General features: G+C 41.1%; 1 protein-coding gene across 4 annotated transcripts in view; it reads right to left on the reverse strand.

Annotated features, from left to right (window-relative positions):
- TPD52 (tumor protein D52) overlaps window positions 1-10,390 on the reverse strand; it is a 55,530-nt gene extending 45,140 nt beyond the window's left edge. For all 4 annotated transcript variants that reach the window (XM_008585480.1, XM_008585478.1, XM_008585479.1 and 1 more), the window contains exon 1: window positions 9,893-10,390. In XM_008585480.1, coding sequence (XP_008583702.1) covers window positions 9,893-10,031 — 139 coding nt within the window. In that variant the 5' untranslated portion in view covers window positions 10,032-10,390. The remainder of the gene's footprint in view (window positions 1-9,892) is intronic.
- Between the last annotated feature and the right edge of the window lie 8,184 nt (window positions 10,391-18,574).

Below are 18,574 nucleotides of genomic sequence, written 5' to 3' on the forward strand. Positions count from 1 at the left end.
AAGCAAATGGAGGGGACACACTTGGGTGGGAGGGGGGAGAGGGAGGAGGGAGGGAGGTTTCGGTGATGGGACATAATAATCAACTACATTGTATATTGACAAAATAAAAATAATAAAAAAATTAAAAAATAAAAAAAAATGTTCAACATCACTAATCATCAGAGAAATGTAAATCAAAACCACAATGAGATATCATTTTACCCCAGTTTGAATGGCTATTACAAAAAGACAGAAAATAAACGCTGACAAGGATTCAGAGAAAAGAGAACTCTTACACATTTTTCGTGGGAATGTAAATTAGCACATACAGCCATTATGAAAAAAAGTATGGAGATATCTTGAAAAACTACAGACAGAACTGCCGTAAAATCCAGCAATCCCACTACTGGGTATATAGTCAAAGAAATGGAAATCAACATGTCAAAGGGAGAGAGGAAGAGTAGGGGGAAGGGAACAAGACATAGGGAGACCATGGTCAATGGACAGAAAATTATACAGATAGGAAGAATAAGATCTAGACCGCAATACAGGGAGACTATAGCCAACAACAAATCACTGTATAACTTTCATTAGCTAGTGAAGAGGATATTGAATGTTCCCAACACAAAGAAATGACAATTGTTGGAAGTGACAGACATGCAAAATACCCTGATATGATCCCTGTTCACTGCATAAATGTACCCAAATACCATATTGTACTCCATAAATATATACGACTATCACGGGTTAAGAAAAAAATAATTTAAAAAAAAATTCAGAGACAGAAGTAGATCAGAGGTTACCAGAAACAGGCGGAAGGGACAATGAGAAGTTACTGCTTAATGGGTACAGAGCTTATGCTTAGGATGAAAAAAAATTTTGTAAATAGATAGAGGTAGTGGTTACACAGCATGTGAATGTAATTAATTCCATGCAACTGTATGCTTAAAAATGCTTAAAATGGAAATTCTTATGTTATATAGGTTTTACCACAATAAAAAAAAGAAAGAAAAAGGAAGGCTGCATCACAGATATTTTGTGAGAGGAAAATAAGTAAATAGAAGTGACATAGATCATTCCTAGTTGAAAAGTAATTCAAATAAGTTAGACAATCAATGTGAAGGCGTTTTAGTAAAACTTTAACTTATTTTACTTTTAAAAATATGCACAACCCCATAGCAACCAGCTGTCCCCCCCCCCCGCCCCAAAAAAAGAATAATAAAAATATGCAAAGGAGCGTTATGGTCAACATACATGTCTGAATAAATCTAAAAGAACTTCAATAAGCATAAAATTAAAAAATTTAAGTGACAATACACCATTGCTTTTTATTTTTACTGGAAGCATTTTTTCCCTTTAATGAAATACATCTTATGATCTGTGGTGTCTTGGATTAGATGAAATACGATACTTCAGACTTCAGAGAACTTGTGAGTAATGTGAGAAGATAAAGTTCTGGAGCTTTTGGCTTCAGTGGAAAAGTGTGTGAGCACGTGCGTGGGAGGAGGAGAAGGCAGGCCAGCCAGAGAGCAAGAGGAGGAAAGAGTTCAGTTCTACACTACCAAGTCCTCCTGGCACTTCCTTCTCTTTTCTTTTCAGAACTCACAGTGCCTAGAACGTTGATAAATATTTTATTTGAACTGATTCACTGATTAAAGATCTAGTCAAAGTAAGCCTCTCTCTTCCTATGCATAACTACTTATTCACCACGTACTTTTGCAAATTTCAGCTGAAGAAAGAAGCAAAAGCTTTTTTATACAACTTTAGAACCTACAATTAAATCATGATTAAGAGTTTGGTGGGGGCCACTCTGCTCCTCTGCTTGGCAGCTCTGTTCCCCCACCTTGGAGCACCCACCAGAACAGCCCTCTCTTCCTTTGTGTTCTTCATCTTTAGCCTGCACTCCAATTAAGACCAATTACTTCCCTTCAAGATCATAAACCAAAACTTTTTAGCCATTCTCATACAATTTTAGATTTGAAAAGAATTTTGGTTTGTTTAATACAAGCACATCATTGTACAAAGATGAGGAAACTGGGGGCAGAGATTTTTAAGAATGGAAAAAGACAAGCATGAGCTTTGAAATTAGACGGTGTTTGGGGTTGAACTGAGTCCCCTTGAAAGATACATTCAACTTCCTAACTCCCCGTATTTGTGAACATGTCTTTATTTGGAAACAGGGTCTTTGCAGATGTAATCAAGTTAAGATGAAGTCACACTGGATCAGGCACTCATCCAATACAGCGGGTCCTCAATTTAGGATGATTGTTCAAATTATGATTTTTCAACTTTACAATGTAACCCTATCATAAATCAAGGAGCACCTGGACTTAAGATGTTTCGATTTAGGATTTTGCGACTTCACAATGGGCTTATTGGAGTATTAAATGCATTACCAACTTACGATCAACGTATAATGGGTTTACTGGGATGTAACCCCACAGTAAGTCAGGGAACATCTACTTGGTGTTATAAGAAGGTATGCTGAACAGAGACCCATAAAGGAGAAGATCACGTGAAAACAGAGCACATAGAGACACAAGAAGAACGCCTGTGATGGCAGACACAGAGATTGGAGTCCTGCAGCTACAAGCGAGGAATGCCAAGAATTGCTGGCAGCCACCAGAAGCCCGGAAGAGGCAAGGAAGGACTTCCCTACAGGTTTCAGAGGGAGGGGAGCCCAGCTGACACCCTGATTTCAGACTTCTAGCCTCCAGAACTGTAAGGCAACAAATTTCTGTTTTAAGCCTCCCAGTTTGTGGCACTTTGTTACGGCAGCACTAGGAAAATAAAACAGATGGAAAGGAATACAAAAAACTGTTTCAGCCATTTACTAGCTTGGTGACCTTTAGCCAAATGTTTATCCTCAAAGAGCCCCAAGTCCTTTACTTGTAAAAAGTGGGCACATACAAGGATTTGTGGTTTCTCCACTTCCTGTTCCCTCCAGCTTGGCCTGGCTGTTTCCTCTCTCCTCTTCTCTTCCACGAGGCTGGCTCACTTCCGGTCACGTTCCAACCCCCTACAACTCTGCATCTGCCCTTCCCCACTCCCTTCAACTAAGGCCAGTTCTGTCACTTCATTTGGCATCCCCAGGACATCACACCTCTGATACCACCCACCAGCCCTCTCTGGGGCTTTTCTTCCTATCTCTCTGAGTGTTGTTCCATCTCATGCTCCCAGACCTGACATGCCTCAATTCAGGCTCTCACTTTCTTGTTAGATTCTTGCCCCTAATCTCTTTGATGTTTTCATCCCCTCTAATCCATTCACCATCCTGCCACCATCATGAGCTTTCTAGAGCTTGTCTCCAACTAGGGCACTCCCTTGCCTTAAATCCTTCCATGGCTTCCCACCTCCTCGCAAAGCTCCTTGCTCCGAACAACCTGGACCCCATCTACTCCATCGCCTGCTACTGCCCTCACCCCCAATGCTCCAGGAAGACATGCTTTTGTGTTTAAGGAATGTATTAACTCAAAAAAAATTTTTTAATGAACCTCTCATACTTTTAAAATATTTTTATTGTGGTGAAATACATATATCTCAAAATGTGCCATTTTAACCATTTTTAGGTGTCTAATCCATTGACCTTAATTACATTCAAAATGTTGTGCAAACATCTCCACTATCTCTTTCTAAAACATGCTCTCTTTTTTGTGTCTTTGCACATATTATTTTCTCTGCCCCTAAAATGCTCCCTATTTCCAAGTCCCATTCATTTCAGTGGGTCAGTTCTAAGTGTCTCCAGCTCTTGCAAGATTACCCTGGACCTCATGACCCCAGCTGGGAAACATGCCGTGGCTCTGGGTATAACAATCTATGCACAATATCTACTGTACTAGAACACAGCCTATGGCTGGGCAATACCTTGCCTTCGTGTTCCAATCCTGTATCTTTCGCCCCAGCAGTCTCTGAAGGACTGTGTCCAGCACATAGCAGATGCAGGAAAGCAGACAGTTGAATTAAGGGAAAGAAAGAACCCAGTCTGGCCTCATGGTCTACCTTATACCTTGAGCTCTTTATTGTACATATTGCATTTATATGTCATGGCTTTTACCTACAAAGGTTTTTCTTTTTGAAAAACATAAAATGTCATCTTTCTAAAGAAATAAACTTCTGGCTCATACATAATCTACCTAAAGATTATTATTTGGAGCATGGTATAGAGAAAGTGTGTACAAATACACCATGTTTATGCAGGTGGGGCGCAAACGGTATTACAGAAGGAAGAACATATAATATCAGCTGCCCCCACCCAAAATTCAACCAGGAGGGAATATGCTAGAAAAGGAGTCTAAGATATCTGTTATTTACTCTGAATGATAACACTGTCTACCCAAGAAAGAATTTGTTAAAGTATAATCGAGCCCTAGAAGCTTCTCTGGAAAATAAAACTATATATACCTCCCTTACACAGTCTTCAAAGAGGGTTTAAGACCACAACAGGAATAAGAAACCTCAGTCTCTAAGATTTGTTTTATTTAAGCACAAACAAGAGGAAATATGCATCCCTTTTTTTAACCTAGAAACATAAAAAGAGATATAACATGTAGTTTAAAGTCTCTTTAGTGGTAATATCCAAAGAGGTCACAAGATAAAGATATTTTTCCCCTTTCAAGTCTGTGCCTGGGCTCCCACTCTCTATGCCTTGTTCTTCATTTCTGGATGTAACAAAATCCCAGGACAGTTGGAGAATATTCAGAGGTCCCCACACCAAGGTGGCTTCTCTTCAGGAGACTCGAAAGACAAAGCATCCAGTGAAGNTACAAAGGTTTTTCTTTTTGAAAAACATAAAATGTCATCTTTCTAAAGAAATAAACTTCTGGCTCATACATAATCTACCTAAAGATTATTATTTGGAGCATGGTATAGAGAAAGTGTGTACAAATACACCATGTTTATGCAGGTGGGGCGCAAACGGTATTACAGAAGGAAGAACATATAATATCAGCTGCCCCCACCCAAAATTCAACCAGGAGGGAATATGCTAGAAAAGGAGTCTAAGATATCTGTTATTTACTCTGAATGATAACACTGTCTACCCAAGAAAGAATTTGTTAAAGTATAATCGAGCCCTAGAAGCTTCTCTGGAAAATAAAACTATATATACCTCCCTTACACAGTCTTCAAAGAGGGTTTAAGACCACAACAGGAATAAGAAACCTCAGTCTCTAAGATTTGTTTTATTTAAGCACAAACAAGAGGAAATATGCATCCCTTTTTTTAACCTAGAAACATAAAAAGAGATATAACATGTAGTTTAAAGTCTCTTTAGTGGTAATATCCAAAGAGGTCACAAGATAAAGATATTTTTCCCCTTTCAAGTCTGTGCCTGGGCTCCCACTCTCTATGCCTTGTTCTTCATTTCTGGATGTAACAAAATCCCAGGACAGTTGGAGAATATTCAGAGGTCCCCACACCAAGGTGGCTTCTCTTCAGGAGACTCGAAAGACAAAGCATCCAGTGAAGACTGGGCCTCTCAACCACAGCAAGACAGACATTCTGAGTGCATAATTCTTTTGTGGGGGGTTGGGGGAGAGCCTGTTCTGGGAAACATCCAGGCTTTACCCACTAGATGTTAGTAGCAGCCTCGCACCCACACCCCAGTGACAACCAGACACCGAATGCCCACAGGGGGACAAAAGTGCCCCAGATTCAGAACCCCTGACTTAAGGCAAGACAGCGTCTAAAAGGACAAACAGCTGATACCTGCTGTCAGACACTGATGACCTTCAGACAAAAGGATGCAGTGGCAAGGCCCATGGGAACCTGAGATGCTTCCGGCTGTAATTTTCCCACATGCGCCCATGGGGAGAAGAGTCAACCCTTACAGGAAGTGTGTCAAGGAAGCAGGGAACAAAAAAGCTAAGGAAACATGATCCGCTCCATTTGGAGGAAGACCCAGGAAACTCAAGAGCTAATTGGGCAACGTCAGGGTTATTAAAGAGGGCAGGACACAGAGGAGGAGGGAAGGGGGTCACACTGAGGCCAAAAAGGGGAAGGACGGATTGGGAGCCAGACCAGGAGCTGAGTGCTCCTGGGACTCAGCTATGAAAGCAGGGCCCTGCACAGTGGTCAATGTCCCACCTGAGAAGAAGGGTCACCTCCCAAACTCACTTCACAGAAAGAGTGGAGAAGGAAGAAAAGATTGCCAAAGTAGAACACACTAGTATCTTTAAATTCTTTACTTGTTCCTTCCAGATATTTCTAAACTGGTCCTTAAATCTTTTTCATCATTAAAAAAAAAAAAGAGGGGAAAAAAAATCAATTACTTCAGAGTCATCTCCTCTCTCCACCTTTCCACCCCCTAAAAATCAAGAGTAAAGCTAGTAATTGGTGTGCTCCACAAAAGAGAGACAAAGGTCAGCCATGGGGAAATTTGGGGATCCCCAGAGAGGAAGTCTCTTCCTTCCTTAAAATTTCCTCTCTAGGAATATGTATATTTACATCTCTTCAATTCTGCTCTGATTTTTATTTTGTAAACCATAGATATGTTCACTGTTTAAGACTTTGCAATCATGAAAAACTTTTAAGAAGTGATGATTACTTACATCTCTTCAATTCTGCTCTGATTTTTATTTTGTAAACCGTAGATATGTTCACTGTTTAAGACTTTGCAATCATGAAAAACTTTTAAGAAGTGATGATTACTTCCCTAAAGGAAGTGGTAATGACACATAGAGAAATCAAAAGGGGTAACACAATGAAAAGACCAACTATGAGCTAAGGAATTTCAGTTTGATTTTTCAGTCTTTTTAGAGGTTCAAAATGACAGTATTAAACTAAATGTCAGATTTTTTAATTGCTGAAATCACCAGAAATAACCAAAGGTGCTATAAAACAGGGCTGCATCTTCTCGTATATTACAAAATTCTTCAGAGGAAGAAAGATTCTACATATCTAACATTTGGGAAATTATCCTTATTCATAGAAGGGAAGAGAAAATGTAACAAAGGACAGCAGCTGCAAGACCACTGGTGCTGGCCAGCAACTGCAAAGACAAAATGGAATGTTCAGGTCCAAGTGGCACATAAATAATCAACAAACAACCCCCACGGTAAAACCCTTGACCAAGAAAGAAGTTATGCCTTGAATGATTAACCTGTTCTATAACATCCACTACCAGAGTGAGATGTTGTTGTCCCAAACCACTGGCTTGAGGATTGAGATACGAGTGCTAGTCACAGCTTAGGATAACTAAACTTTGTGATTTGGGAACATCACACATTCTTCCAGCCTCAGTGTTTTCATCTATAAAATCAACTGGTGTATGAACTAGTACTTACCAGTTTCTTTCTTTTTTTCTTTCATTCATTCATTCAGTCAGTTAGTCAGAAAATAAATACTGTTTTTGCGGAGCCATAAACGTCAAGCACTATTCCAGGTGATTCTGGAAATGGCGGTGAACAAAAAAGATAGACTAATATTCCCTAATGGAACTTACATTCCAGATTCTGAAACTTATTATAATCAGCGTTTTCAAACTACGGGTTGTGAAATCCACTTAGCAGTGCCAGATGAGCATTTCAAAAAGAAGAAATGGAATAGAATAGTATAAAATGTGAGAGCATATCACACATGGTAAGGATAACTTCTGTTTCATAAAATTTTGCTTCAGTTATCGATAGGTATTTTGTATTTATGAGAATTGTGGGTCAACAGGTATAAGGCATTTCTGAGTTTGGGTTGGTCATGCCAAAACAGTTTAAAAGTCCTTGACAAAAGACTGCTTTTTGTTCCAGCCACTGGCTTTCATCCTAGCCCTCACTCCCATGGCTTCCTTACATCCTGCCCATAGATTAAATTTCATTACTTTCTCATTTGCCCCATGATGATATTTTAGATAAACAAAGTACATATTTATTTCAGATCAGTGTTCCCAACTTTCTGAGTAGAATGCCTTTTTATGTCAGTCCTTTTTTTCTGCACTACTTGTCTGCTAATTCAGCAAATGCATAGAGGCCGAAAGCCACATGAACATTTAAATGGGTTCATAATGCACTGGTGCTAAGAGCTTCCATATAGAAATACAAAGAGTACAAACACACAAAAGACATATTATTCATTCCATCTACACACAATGCTTGTGGCTGAAACAGGTTCACAGGCTTCTTATGCCCCGAGGGGTCCCTGGCACCAAGACCAGTAATCACTGTTCTAGGTCTCCACTTTTATTTGTCTATTTTAGAACCACTGTGTTCTTACCAGATGACTACTTATGGTGGTTTTTGCTTGTTTTAATGCTCACTCCCTGTCCTTTCTTTTAATCAATGCAAACTATTAAATTTGAGCATGCGTAGGTGCATGAGTTTGTTTTTAATTGTTGTTCATTTGCTTGTTTATCTTTTTTTTTTAATCCCCTTACTCCAGACTCCTTCAGACAGCTACCAGGAATTGTGAAGATAATTTTTCAAAGCATGCCTTGAGGCATACCCAACCCTACAACTGCCTTTGCTTTGACAGAAAACATCCAAAGGCAGCCATGACTGTACCTGGGAAAGTGAAAGAAAGTGAAACAGAAAAGTAGAAGAGAACTAAGAGAGGCAACATAAATCTTCCTGGGAACGTCAAACCCTAGTATACTCACTGCCAAGGTCTACCTGAGATCACACAACTGCAGCCCTGGCTTCTCAAAGGTTTTTATGGTCCCTTGTCACTTAGGCTTTACTCTATTCTCAAGCTACAACCTCCCCACTGGGTGTGCAGCTCTTACACATAAAGTATTATTATATCTTACTATATTACACATAAGTTAGAATGCATAATTTCATTCTTTCAGGGGCTGGGCAAAGGGGCAGCCCAGTCCCTTTTACCCACTGAGGTCCAAGGTGAGCCACATAGACGAGGGAAGGTCAGCACAGAAGGAAGCTTCCAGGCAATCTGACGCCCCCAACAGACATCCAGCTGTTGCCCATCAGCCCCCAAGAGACCAGCTCTACCTCCTGTTATCTTCAACACTGTTCCCTTCCTGGAAATCCAAACTGCACACCCCCAAAGGTGGCTATCAAGAGCAACCAAGTGCTAGAGGAAAGTTGCTTCAGCATCTCTTTGTTGTCAGCAAATATACAAACCTAAATACTTATAACTAGGTGTGTCATGCTGTTGGTTTTTTTTTGTTTGTTTGTTTGTTTTGTTTTTACCATTTTTTCCCCTAAACTACTCATTCTTTAAGCTTAAAAAGAACAAAATGTGGCCTATTCTTCATTAACAAGGGAAAAGTTAACTTCTGGGAAAACGTGGATGTTTCTCCAGCAAGTTACATAGGAGGTCACTTAGCCATTGCCCAGCACTGGCTGCCTCGGGCTCTGTGCTGCCTTGTGCTGATAAACTAACATCCTCCCCGAGAGCAGCTCCTGGCTCCAGGACAATCTCAGGTTCCTGGCCTCCAGAACAATCTCATGCTGGTACATGTGAAAGAATAACTGCTCCAGAGGTACAGAAATTTCAAGTTTTCTTTTAAAAAAACTCTTGCCTAAGTATTTCTGTAAGTTGCTGTCAGTATTCCATAACAAAATCTGGAACATTCATTAGCAATACCTTCAATTTAGTCAAGGTCTCAGATGCTTAACCCTCACTTTACCAAACAAAAATCAGGGGAGTCTTCATAAATTACATAGGCAACTAGAAGCCAAGGCCTTCAGATTCCTCCTTTTTTGTTATTTAACAGCTCAACGAACTCAAAGTGATCAGAAGAACTCTAATGATCATATAAATAGTACTAACTTTAAAATCTAACTTCACAGTATACATTACTTGTATTTAATGAGCCATCTCTTTACTTTAAATCTAGAACAGTTTCAACCAGTTACAACACAGCAACACCCTGAAATGTCATTAATAGTTTTAAAGACAGGCAAACCCAAGTTATGTCTAGGTTTGATTACAGCAAAGTTAATTTTACGAAATTACTAGTTACCAAATTTCTGAAGAGTAGGTGATCCAGGTGGCGATGAATTTCCAGTAGGAGACAAGTAGAGATAGCTTTTGTTCACTCCCGTATCAAAATCAAACGGGGACTGGTAGTCCTCATATAAGTCCATCTCTCTACCATCCATTCCAGACAAACGCAGGACGCATGGCTTTCTAGCCAACTGATGTTCCTCAGCGGAGCACCACTTGGGCCATATTCCCTTCACACAATGCCACCTCCCTGAAGAAATCAAGCCCAGGGTTTAATGGCCCTGGCTTCCAGGCTCAGGTGCAGCATTTCCTTCTGGGAGCCTTCACGCCCTCATGACAAGCAGACCTATTTAATAGATGACTTATTCCGAGCAACCTTAGGAGGGGCACTGTTCGCCACCTGTCGTTAATTTCGGTCAACAGTGAACAACCAGGCGGGGGAGCAGAGCTTTCTTCGGTAAACAAAGGAGGGCCTGGTTCTGCAGTATCGCTCAGATGTACAAACAGTTCAAGCAGACCTCAGAAACTGGCACAATTACAACCAGAAACTACAATTTATTTTTCTAAACAGCTGACCACAACTGCACCAGGGCAGACTTAATCTTCTAGGACAAGGAAGGATTACCAGTCAGTAATCTCCGGCAAATGCCATCTGGGTGATACTTTTTTTCCAGCCTGGATTACAGGAGAATTCTGAAAGCCAAGCTTCCTGGTTTAGCAATCAGCTTTCTAACCATAACTGAGTACAAACATAAAGTTATATTACCATTATTACTTTATCTAAAGTACAGTCTGGCTGAATGTCACAAAAATTTCAATCTGACTTCTTTCTTTTTCTTTTTTGAAAAAATAGTGTTTCAGTTACATGCACCGAAAAGAGAAGACTCAACTTGGAAGTTAAAGTCCCCAGGTATTCCCACAGCTTCCTTGTTTGACTAAGGACACGGCAAGAAGACTCAACTTGGAAGGTAAAGTCCCCAGGTATTCCCACGGCTTCCTTTTTTGACTAAGAACACGGCTCTGCAGATGCTGCAATAAACCTGTGTGCAAACCGCCCTGAAGAGTGACTAGGCCACAGTTAGCTTGTAAATAAGATTTCTAAGTCCATCAAATTCATTTCCTTTGAGACAAGTCTCTTAGCAGAACATTGCTATGCTAACTATGGCCTTTGCTCAAGCGATGGCAATTGCAGCCCCTGCTGGTTCTAATACGAAGTACTGAGGTAAAAATAAACAGGACCCTTTCCCCCTTAGGTGGCAATGGTCTGTCACTGCATAACAAAGAAAGGCAGTGTGATACCTTTTCAAATCTACCTGCTAATAGGAAGCCTAATATATTTTAAGCATTTAAGTTAGTGTGTGTCTAAGTGTGTAAAATATATATGCACCAAGATAGTCTATATCCATCTCAACTCATGAGTGATTTTTTAATTTTTCTTTTTGTTAGTCTCATGTACTCTATTTATGGGAAGTCTTTATCTTATTTCTGTTTTTTTAAAAGTCTATTTTTAACAAAAAAAATCTATCTGGATTTTTCTCCTAAAAGGTACCAAAATTTGGACAACTATAAATGTTGTTTACTCTATATTTAGAAATAAAATAAATGGTTTGTTTTTTATTATTATATGAAAGAATGAACCGTCTGGTGTCTTGAAATCCACGGTGTCTCTCACTGATAGGACAGGCATCAGAGTTATATCCCTGGACTAGAGTGTAGGTCATGGGGTACATGGCCCTTTCCTGTCTCTCTGCATTAGGTCACCGAACACTGGCAGGAAATGCATTTCTCCCTGACTTTACTTGTTCCCCCTCTTAGCGTCACAGGTATTTGAAGGGAGTAACACTGACAAAGATACAGTGTAAGCCACAGCCACCTCCACACTTCTCACCCTCTCTCAACCCCATGTCCTTGACCTTTGGCATTGACACCCATGTACACCCTCCACCTGAAATGCCACTTTTTCTCTGCTTGCCAAAGTCATTCATCCTTCCAGACTCAAGACAGAAATGCCACCTCTTCTCAGAAGCTCTCCCAGATTCTGTCCCCTGTCCTCCCCGAGCAGCAGCACACAGAATGTGAAGTGCCCCCAGCCCATGTGTGCCGCTCCAGTCCCCCCACCAGGGCTCTCTACTGGAGCAGCTGCCCTGAAGATTCAGCTCATAATCAATGTGGAGGGAAAAACAAATGGCTTATGTAGACATGACATGTCTTATTCATAAATGTGAGGATTTAGAATTTAAGAAACCATCTACCATTTTTACTCCACTGGCTTAGGTACACTTTCAGGACTATGATGTAACATCCTGGCTCTTTGAACTGTTTACATCTCCAGTCAGATGCCTCTCAGTCAAGACACTGTAGCCTGTGAGGAAAGTGAAAACAGAGAACCAGAGGTGGGGAAAGCATGGAATGGGCTAACGAAATACAGTTAACAATTCAATTGACTCAAGATTCACATACAAAGTAGACAGGAGTTAAAGAAATAAAAAATGGAAATGTAGCTTTGGGGAAGACCACTAACGATCTTGAGTGACCAGTTTTTACACTTTACCAATATACTGTACAAAACAAACAAACAAACAAAAAAATGAGAGGTTTTGGAGCCAGGCAGAGACAGTATAAACGTAAGTTTTACAAAGAGGACTCTGGAAACGGTGTACAGTATGCACTGTAGGTGTAAAGAGGCTGTGGTACAATCCAGGCAAGAAGAAGGGAAGTCTGGGTAGCAGTTGCAGCTATTTTTCTTCCCTGCTGTGGGCTAGGTGGCCCGAGGAAGAACCGGAAAGATTTGGTCTTGTCCTACTGGACATTTCCACATGACTGTTCCAAAAGTACTTTGAAATCAACATGCACAAGACTGAACTCACTTGTTTTCCTCAGGATGTTCTTATCTCTAAATTGGCCATCTTGAGCCTCCAAGGCCTGACCCAAGCATTCTCGCTTTATAAGGAAGCACACTGAAAGTGGCCACCCAAGCTGTGCCATATGCCTTCCATCCTTCTCTTTTCCAGTGTCACTGACCACATCATACTTCAGACCTACCTGGAGTAGTCCAGTAGAGACCAGGCCAAACAACAACGTGGTGTGTGGTCATCTGCTGTCTTGTCTATTTGGCACCCTCTTTCCCTTGAGGAATTCCACCTCACTGCTCCACAGGGTTCCAGGGAGAGTGGGAGAAGTGACCATAGTTCCCACCTATTCCCTGGCCTTAGACATGAGCCTGAGCTTCAGATCTGGCCCACGCACAAACCCCATCCCCTTCCTCACAGGGACTGGCCTTAGGTTAGACATCTGATGTGACAGTGCCAATCAATGCCTTCCCTGATGTTTACTCAATGAGTAATGGAAGAAAGTGACTCTCCCTATAGCCTGAGTTGTTGGTTGCTGGTTTAGAGGGGAAGTGGGCTCCTTTCCTCCCCATGCCAACAGGCAAGAGAACCAGTGCTGAGACTGGGAAGGGACAGAAGGAGAGACAGAGACAGGTGAAGGAAGGAGCAAGTGGCATCTGAGCCCCTGCATCCAGCTACCGTTGGCTTCTTAGTTATTAAACAAATAAATTCTGCTTCACTTATGGATGGAGTTGGATTCTATCATTTCAATAGAGAGAGTCCTACATTACCTACTTCCCGACCATATTTCCCACTACTTCCCAACCATGTTTCAGCCAAACTTGATTTTCCTTTTTCTTGGACACATGCTAAACTTGGTCTAGACAATTTTCTCAAACTAGTCTCCCTGCATTTTTACCTGTCAAATCTCTTTCACTTATCAAGCTCTACTTAATAAGTTACATACGAATGGTATATGTACAAGGGATGTTCATTGTAGATACTATCTGATGTAGAAAAAACGACAATACAAATGCCTACTAAAAGTGGATTATTTAAATGCTAAAAAGAACATTCACGTTATAGAAAAATATGCAAACATTAACATGATGATGTAAAAAAAAATACATCTTTTAACATGAAAAGATATTCTTGATACATTCAGTAATCAAAGCAGGTTGTATTTTAGGATCCATATGTGTAATTGGAGAGAAGGAAACCAGCCAATCAAAAGAAAGAAAATGGGCAGGAAGAAAAATCCACGGCATACAACCCCAGAAAAGTGCTCATGCACTGCAGAGCCAGCAGAGGGCGGCCACAGAAAGCTCAGAAATCAACTCAGTGCAGCTGGTAAATTGTGTAAAATGGCAATAACCCATTAGACCACTCTTGTTAAAGCAAATAGAAATGGGAGTATATACAACTGACTATAAAGAAAATTGTCTGTCTGCCTATTAACACATCCCTCAAATATGTCAGCATTCTCCCCAAATTTGAAAGACTTTTAAGGGATAGTCTGATTTAAAAGCTGTAAGACATACAAAATTTACTTGGAGGACCCCTGAAGAGTATCTCAGAGAGACCATGTGGCTGCCCAAGAGGACAGGCACTCAGACCACGTAAATGTGTCACGGTGACACCGCAGCCAGCTTGAGAGGCTCTGATTAGCCAAATATGGGACAATTGAAGAGCCAAAATAATTAAGGATAGCAATAAATTAGACACTGTTTGGCAATATTGGAATCCAAGAGTCCACACAAAAAATAGACAAAGAGGGAGAAGGAAAACTCTCAATTACAGAAGAATGCCATCCTGACCATCATTGTAAAGATTCAGGCAAGATAATCAATGGATGCTAAATCTAGGGAGAAATTTTGATAAAAAATGGGATATTTATATGGTCTTAAAAGTGCCTACCCACAAGCAGATAGACGAGTGTTCTCAAACATGACACTCTGAACACCTACTTAGCGTTCAAGCTAAGAAGGCAGAACCTGAATCCAGGAAGAACCTGATCATGAGGAAACATCAGACAAATCCTAAAATGAGGAAGGTTCTATTTTTAAAAAGGGGAGATGGCTGCATTCTTCATAAACATCAATGGCATAAAAAACAAAGACTGTGAAAATGATCCATGTTAAAGGAGACCAAAAAGATACAACTAGAAATCATACCTGATCCTAGAATGGGTCCTATACTGAAGGAAAAAAAAGAAATCCTATAAAGGACATTACCAGGTCAGTTGAAAAAATTGGACTACGACTGCAGATTAGATAAAAATCTTGTATCAATTTCAAATTTATTGAAGTTGACAACTGCACTGTGGTTATATATCGAACTAGCTGCCTTCTTAGAAAACACAAACTGAACTATTTAGGGGCAAAGGACCATAATGTATGCACCAAAGGGGATATGGTCTGAGAAATGCATCACAGGCAATTCTGTTGTTGTGTGAACATCATAGACTGCACTTACACAAACCTAGATGGTATAGCCTACTGCAAACCTAGGCTATATGATACAGTCTATTGCTCTGACCACCACTGTATATATGGCCTGTCGTTGAAATACTAAGTACTATGCACATGTAGATGTACATACACACACACACACGCACACACGCACGCACGCACGAATGATAAAACGGATGGGGTAAAATGTTAACAGTAAGTGAAACTAAGTAGAGAATGCAGGTGCTTTTTGTACTATAGGGTGAGTATCCCTTACCTGAAATACATGGGACCAGAAGTGTTCCAGATTTTGGATGTTTTTGGATTTGGAAATATTTGCATAATACATACTAGTTGAACATCCCTAATCTGAAGATCCAAAATCTGAAATCTGAGTGTCATGTCAGTGCTCAACAAGTTTCAGATTTTGGCGCATTTCAGATCTGGGATTTTCAGATGAGGGGTGCTCAACCTGTATTCTTATTCTTGCAATCTTTCTGTAAATTCGAAGAAGGTTTTATGGGCTGGCCGGTTAGCTCACTTGGTTAAGAGCGCAGTACTGATAACACCTAGGTCAAGGGTTCAATCCCTGTACTGGCCAACTATTAAAAAAAAAAAAAAATTATTTGGAAAAGGTTTTTAAAAAATGACCAAGAAGAACTCCTCTGCATTAGATTTAGCAGCCTTGAGGGAGCCAGAGCAAAAAGGAGCAGGCCACCTCTCATGGCAACAATGAAGGGCACTGGCCTAAAAGGACTGAGCCACACAGGCTCAACTTAGTTACACAGGCACATCCCAGTTCCCGGCCACTTGTGAAAACTGAAAGGATTCACTCCATCTTCTACTGAAGAAGCAGCTGACTTACACAGTAAAAGAAGTCTCACCATCACATCCTTTCCTGGTCACATCCTCCTTGTGAAAGGCCAGAAAGAACCATATTCCAAAGTCAGGATGAGAGGGTAGAAGGGTGAGAGTTTACCGAACACCTCCTTCACCCCACCCACCCTGCTGTGGATTGAATGTGCCCCCCAAACTCATAGACACTTAATCCCCACTGTGACACTGTTAAGAGGACGGGAAATCCTATTATGGTAATTGAAAGGTGGGGCCCTTAGGAGGTGATTGGATTGTGAAAACTGCCCAGGTGAATGGACTGATCCATTCGTGGAGTAGTGAGCGTGGTTCTGATGGCTTTGAAAGGACAGCAAGTGAGGAGTTAGCTCTCTCTTGTTCAGCCATTTCACCATGTGACACCCTGCAACACCCTGCGATGCTGTAGAGTCACTACCAAAGAAGGCCCTCACCAGATGTGTTCCCTGGACTTTGGACTTCCCACCCTCCAAAACAGTAAGAAATAAATTTTATTTCTTTATAAATTATCCAGTTTCAGGTATTCTCTTATAAAGCAACAGAAATGGACTAATACACGCCCCCACCCCACTGTGCCACAATAAACAAACCTCAACTTTAAAAAAGTACTTAATTTTAAATATGAAACTCAATTTAAAATCACAAGGGTAAATGTTCCTTTATTTACATAATTTCTCAATTAATCTTCAAAACCTCAATGAGGTCAACGCTATGCTTATTCCTATTTTTGAGATGGGAAACAAGGCAAAGATTGTTTATGTAAACATGTCTTTGGACATAAAGACAGAAGAGAAAGAGCTGGAATCTGAAACTAGGTAGTTGCTTCCAAAGCCTGGGTCCTCTCTGCAGCAGGAAAAATCACGACTGTAGTTTAGAACCAGGTGATAAACCAGCACTCCACATATGAGCGGGCTTCAAAAAGTTCATGGAAGATTCATATTATCTTTTAATTCTATTCTTCCATGAACTTTTTGAAGTATCCTCATACAAAGACCCCCCAGGATCACATTCCAATGCAGAACCTGCATGGCTAACAAGCCCCAGGTGATGAGAGGCTGCTGGTCCCGGACCACAGGATGGAGATCCACAGGGAAAGAGGACCCTGAATGGTAGGTGAAGGGTATGAACTTGGTTTTTATCACAATGAAACAGCAATATCCATTAGCATTTATTTAACCCTTACAGCAACATGGGGTCAGTGATGTTATCTACAATTTCCAGATGAATAAACATAAGGAACGAGGCATGCAGGAAAGCTGTAACTCTCCTCACACTGCATGGAAGCGAGGGGAGCTACCTCGAGTTGTTAGTGACTGGAGGGAGATGGAGCTCATTCTCACCTTGTGGGAAGCTGGTCTGCAGCGGGGAGATGGGAAATCAGCAACTGTCCAGCAGCAACACTCAGGTACTATGGACTGAACGGTGTCCCCCCAAACTCATAGGTTGAAGCCCTAACCCCCAATGTGACTATATTTGGAGACAGGGCCTTTAAAGAGGCAATTAAGGTCAAATGAGGTCATAAGGGTGAGGCCTAAATCCAATAAGACCAGTGTCCTTATATGTGTCCCCCCAAATTCATAGGTTGAAGCCCTAACCCCCAATGTGACTATATTTGGAGACAGGGCCTTTAAAGAGGTAATTAAGGTCAAATGAGGTCATAAGGGTGAGGCCTAAATCCAATAAGACCAGTGTCCTTATAAGAAGAGACACCAGGGATGTGCACACACAGAGAAAAGGCCAGGTGAGGACATAGCAAAGAGGTGGCCCCTGATGAGAGGTCCTATTAGGGGTGTGGGGGGAGGCAGTGAACGCCTGCAAATAGGAAGCCGGCTAAGGAGCCTGCAAAGGGCAGGAAATGCCCTTTAATGATGACAATGATGACAATAATTATGACTCACCCCTAAGGAACCCTTACTATGGGCCAGGCATTCTTCTATGCACCTCATACCAACATTGTGGGGTAGGTTTTCTCACTACCCCCATTTTACAGATGAGAAAACTAAGGCACACAGAAGTTAAGTAATTTGCCCCAGACATGTAGTAAGAGCCTTGCTCCAGTGCTCTCAAGAAGCAAAAACACATGGAAGAAAACCTTGAGTGACCAAGAATAAAGGGGGGAGAGAAAGTGGACAAGACCAAATGCCAGAGAGACTCAAAAAGAAGCCACTGGACTTGGAGCCCTGGTGATGTTCCAGAGAAGCTTTAGTAAGAGTGATGGTGGAAGTCAGACAAGGGGAGGGGAGGCCAGTGGAAGGGAAGGGTAGAAGTGAGTGAGAAGAAGCTAAAAAGAATTTTCAAGTGTGTGTTGGAAGAGCAAAGGAGGCCATGCAGAGGAAGGCACACAGTGGCACAGGCCAGGAGGGGACAGGGGTGGCAGCGCATGGGAAGACTCAGGGGTGGCCTTCAATTCCTGAGTTGAATAAAACTCAAAGAAATCATTTTGGCTGTCTTTTAAAAATGTATGTCAACCTTCAGATTAAAACCTTTACTTTACCAAGGTCAAGGGTTCAGATCCCCTAAGCCAGCCGCCAAAAACACAAAACAAAACAA

Source organism: Galeopterus variegatus, unplaced genomic scaffold, assembly GCF_000696425.1.
Source record: "Galeopterus variegatus unplaced genomic scaffold, G_variegatus-3.0.2 Scaffold3589, whole genome shotgun sequence".
NCBI classification, from domain to species: Eukaryota; Metazoa; Chordata; class Mammalia; order Dermoptera; family Cynocephalidae; genus Galeopterus; species Galeopterus variegatus.